Raw genomic sequence first — 5,128 nt, 5'->3', positions numbered from 1 at the left:
GGCAAGCAAGTCACAAAGCTCCTTTGCGAAGAGAGCATTAGAATTTGGAGCAGGTGCCGACACACTTGACTCGATGGTCATGCCACTCACAGGCACCACTTGCTTGATGGTCACAGGCGAGGGAAGGGCAGCAACATCCGAAACTCCATGCTCCACGACGCTGAGTGATAGGCTGTCTGACACTTGACAAGGCTCCACGGGGGGTGGTAAGGGCACCAGGGCCACCTCTGAAGCCTGGAAGGATCCCAACTTGAGCTGCTCCGTCGGCAGAGGCGAAGCAGGTTCCCCACACAATATCTGTAGCTCGGGCATGATCTGTAGCACCGGAGACACAACCTCGGCACATGCCTCGCCCTCAAAGCCCGTCAACACGAAGGGCGTCGAACTGGACCCAGCACGAGGCGAGAAGCTACCGAAGATATTTTAATATGGATTACATATAGATCGAAATGAGTGAACAAACACACTAAAACATTCCTTGAGGGAGATAGGACCTGTTTGTGATCCAGTATGGAGCAAAAAAATTCCTTGAGGAAAACTGCCCAGGTCAGTTATAAACAGAAAAGGCACCTATAGGCATCTTATAACTGAATAGTATCAAGGGAAATAAACAGTATAACTGAAAGATAAGAAGGCACGAAACCATTGGAAAGGAAACTACATAAAATATTATATTGGCCATCTTCCTTTGATTGGTGGGCCGCAGGCCAGAGCTTGAAATTTGGCCGTAATACGAAATGTCAAAATCTGAGTCAAGACTCACTTTTAACAGTTAACCCCACATGAAACATTGATACGAATAACACATACGCGTGAATATAGCCGTTTAAGGATTTAGTGCCAGATGATTTAGCAACAAAGTGGATATTGCACATTGCTTTCAAAGAGAGCCTGGACAGTGACCTCATTCACTTGACATACCAAACATAGGCTAAAGGAGACGGTGCGACCAGCTCTACACGCAAAATGCACCATGAGGGTCGATAGTAAGCAGGACCAAAACAGATTTTTGGTGCCAGCCACCTGAAAATGGCAACATTATATAGGTAGTTTCTACTTTGGAGGAAGTAGACCAAGATGTGACCGCCTCTGAACTAGATGATGTTTATTTATAAACTTATCCGCATGGGATGGATAGGCCCCTTTGATGTACGCCCGGAGACACTTGCGGTATGAGAAATCCGCCCAATCGCCATTTGTTCTAACCACATACAGGCATCTGGACATCTTGAAATCAGGATGTTTGTTAACCTACAAACATGATGGGCATGCCACAGATTAGGAGATGTCCACAAAATTTACATATGCTTAGGTTCAAAGTGAAAAGATTACTCTCACAAGGTGAACTTGCACATTATCAAGATTGAGCCTCAACAGAAATAATAAAATTTCTGGACAAATAAACAGGAGAATGGTTGAGACTCGAGACTGCAGTTCTATTCTTATGCTCATGGAGGTCCTCCTAAGAAATCAAAAGTACTGCACACACTAAGGTTCTGAGATATTCTAACAAGCACATGATAAATTTCTGAAGATAATATATTTAATAATACAAGCATGGCAATGAAGAAACAAAGCAAAAATAAATAAATAGATTTGTTCTAGGGTCTCATGTCTATCTTAGTAAAGAGAACCGATCATGCTAACTCACCATAATAGCATCAAGTCCACAACCAATCTTGTCTTCGAAACGGGGGTGGTGAGCAAGAACCTTTTCTACCACAACCTTTTCATCTTCCGGACTTAAAAACGCACCATCTCCATATCTGTTATAACAGAACACTATCAAAAATGTGATATATGATCGTAGGCACACAAAAGCACATATCATTACATAAGTGCGCTTTTCATCAGCTGCACCATTTTTGAAAGATTTCCTGCATTTGATTAAAACAAGGTGGGGCGCAAGGACTTCACAGCTATATAGCACACCCCATCGGATGAACATTACACGGAGCTGGGAATTACAACATTCACGCCCCAAGGCAAACTCATGGACATACAACAACACACCCCACAAGGCAAACTCATGAACATCCAACAACACAAGGCACACGCAACTCATGGACACACTCAACACACGCCCAAGAATTACGAGTGGAGCCGAGGTTGAGACTCATAGACTAATCGTAACTAGCCTAGACTACTGCTGAACTAGTCGACATGGTACCGTAGTACTCAATTTACAGTAATCAACTACTAATAGCTAGTATGTAATGTAGAACATAGTACATACTATATATTATACAATAAAAATTGAGTTGATCCAGAGGAGGATCACATCAGCATAGTAGAGCAGCAAGGGGAGGAGCTCAACAGCAGAGGGGTGGATCCAGGGGAGGAGCAGAACCAACAATGAAGGGAGAGCATTGTAATGCTCCTGGCCGCTGACGCCGTCGGTGGTGGTGGGTAGCAGCGGCAGTGGAGGGCAATGGGCAGTGGTAGCGGCCTAGTGCCGGGTGAGGCGGCTCATTGTGGAGCGAGCCTGGAAAGTTAGGGTTGCAATTTTTTTCCCCTCCCGCGGGCTGAGCTCTGCTCACTTATCCCTCCCAAATTGGGTTGATGGACTCAAACAACCAGACAAGTCTAGACTAGTCGATGACCAGTCGCTCCACCGCTCGACTCAACGAGCTAGTCTACACGAAGAAGCTAGTCGTGTCCTACTCCTTCGTCAGGTTCAGGTAACCAATAGTTGATCTGAGAGGTAATTTGTTGGTCAACGCTGTTTGATTGATCTACACAACCTTGAGATGTGCGACGGGCGGGACGAATTCGAGCGGCCGCCGACGGCGGACACAGACTCAAGCCAATATAGGTTCATGGCGAAGCAGCTCACCTGCTGGTCTCCACTTCGTAGGCGGCAGCAGCTGCCTCACCAATTGATGCACACCTTTTATTCCTTTCAGATCCATTTTTTCCACATAGGCCTCAAAAAAAATTGGGGACCGGGAAATTGATCGCTTCAAAGTACTGAGCATGTGTATAATCAGATTGAGACTACTAGATCAGTTGCACGACTAGTCAAGACTAGTCGTTAGACTGATAATCATTGCACACACCACAAGGCAAACTCAACACACAAGACGCGCATCTATCTACGGGAGGACAAAGCCGCACGCTGCTGAATGCAGAGCCACCACTAGCTGTCTCAGGGCGTGTGATTGTCAAACAAAAATCGAACAAGCAACTCAACCCAGCCATATGGTCATATCACCTTATGCAATCAACCATATCAACCTTCTTGGACACTCCAATCCCAATCGAATCCCCTTCCTTAATAAAGAGAGCTGAACTATCAAAGAGTCATTCCAGTATTCTAGTTATTTAATTGAACTAGGTATGTGCCTGTGCGTTGCCACGGGACCAAATATGTTTTTAACACAATAAAAGGACCATACAGGACAAATTTTGATGCAAAACAAAATAATATTATGGTCTAGTTATAAAGCATATATTTTCTGATATTTCTTAAACTGACAAAATAGGTATGTGTGTTTTTGATTGATCTTTATTGGGTTACCAAAGATAAGGATGATACTTATGTGCTTACGAACCATGAATTTATTGCTATTTATTGGATTACCAAAGATGTCTGACGGAGGATGAAGGTACGAGCGAAACGCAGGTTCGACGGGAGAGGAAACCTTACGCATTTTTTAAAGTAAGTAGAGATAGTGATGATCCAACAATACATTTTTCATCACAGAATGCTTCGATGGTCCTACATATTCCAGTTGTTTAAACATAACCACAGCAATATAGGAAATGGAAAATTGCGAGGCTAATTGGTTTGGTGCCAACATTTGGCATTGCCAATGCTTGGCAAGCCAACAATTGGCAATATCAAAAGTTGCCAAAAATTGGCAACTTCTTGTGAGGCTGTCAAGTAAAATTCGTAACCAATCAAGCACAAGCCAATATTTGGCATTTGCCAAATGTTGGCATGCCAATTTTTGACATCAAACCAATCATGCTTTGCATCTTACAGAAATATTCACATACAGTTATCTTCCTTGTACTCCTTGCTGCAAATGATATCCATGTGTATTTCTCTTTATAAAACTTTCCAGTTTGACGATTTCTCAGGAAATCCTGATTACCTAGCTCACATTCTTTTACAATGTTTCTTTTTCTCGAACCATTATGGCATGAAAACCTTACGAGTCAAATGTGCACAGCACTGAGAAATCCGTGAGTCTGCGACTTGAGCTTCCTATTCATTGCAACGAGAGGAGAAACGAACAACTGACCTCCTGGAATGGAGGATGTTTTTGACAAGTTCCACGACGGGCCCAACTTCGCGGAGGATCTCCGCCTCAGCCGCCTCCCACTGCTCCTCCTTGGCCCCCGGAGCGGAGGGCTCGTTGCCGGCGGGGAGGTCGCAGAACAGGCGGCTGCGGGTGTAGAGTGCAGCAGAAGTGGCGTGCGGCGGGAAGCCGCCGTGGAGGATGCGCGTTGCCGCTCGAGCGAGGGCGGCGGCCAAGGCCATGACTTCTTCAGCTACGGCGAGAAAGGGTTTCCTGTTTGGGGTTTAAACAGATCGGCAGTATGGGCCTGGGCTTTTTCTCTCGAGACTCAGGCCATCTTAAACCACCAGCAAGCATCTGTTCGAATATGTCAATGACCGTCCATTGAGATAGCAGGCACTTGGCCGCTCGAGCGAGGGAGGAGGGGTTAGCAGGCACTTGGGAACAACATCGCCAACAGGCATCGTCGACAACAACATCGCCAAACCCGCCGACGTCGCCACGGTGGCCACTGGCGTGGGTGGTCTCACGGTCTCCGATAAAGGGGCCAGCTCTTCCGACAAGATGTCCACCGGCCAGGAGGGCCGGGCTCGAGGGGTCTTACAGCCTGCACCGGCAGGCGCGGCACTTGGTCAAGAGGACCAGGAGGGCGCAATGGCTGCTCTTGCCGGGCGGGACAATAAGGTCCAGGGCCAAGTAGCCCTGGAGGACTTGCGTCAGGAAATGATGCAAAACCAGCAGCTGCAGACTAACGTTGACTCGGTCCAAGCCATCCAGGCGGGTCAGGTGGCCATTTGCACTCATTCTCAGGGGATGCCCAGCCAGGTCCCAGCGCCTGGGGGTGTTAATGGCAGCGTCCTCTTCCAGCCGGGTGTGCTAGA

The 5,128-nt window shown here is 46.6% G+C and overlaps 1 protein-coding gene across 1 annotated transcript; it reads right to left on the bottom strand.

The window, feature by feature from the left end:
* Positions 1–669: 669 nt before the first annotated feature.
* LOC119297224 (protein DCL homolog, chloroplastic-like) lies at positions 670–4,562 on the bottom strand. The gene is made up of 3 exons (XM_037575100.1): positions 4,251–4,562; positions 1,652–1,766; positions 670–1,251 (listed from the first exon to the last, which is right to left on the bottom strand). The coding sequence occupies exons 1-3, from the start codon at positions 4,487–4,489 to the stop codon at positions 1,054–1,056; spliced, it is 552 nt and encodes a 183-aa protein (XP_037430997.1). The 5' UTR covers positions 4,490–4,562; the 3' UTR covers positions 670–1,053.
* Between the last annotated feature and the right edge of the window lie 566 nt (positions 4,563–5,128).

The sequence above is a fragment of the Triticum dicoccoides genome, chromosome 5A (genome assembly GCF_002162155.2).
Source record: "Triticum dicoccoides isolate Atlit2015 ecotype Zavitan chromosome 5A, WEW_v2.0, whole genome shotgun sequence".
Lineage (NCBI taxonomy): Eukaryota > Viridiplantae > Streptophyta > Magnoliopsida > Poales > Poaceae > Triticum > Triticum dicoccoides.
This window is presented reverse-complemented; position numbering and strand designations above follow the sequence as displayed.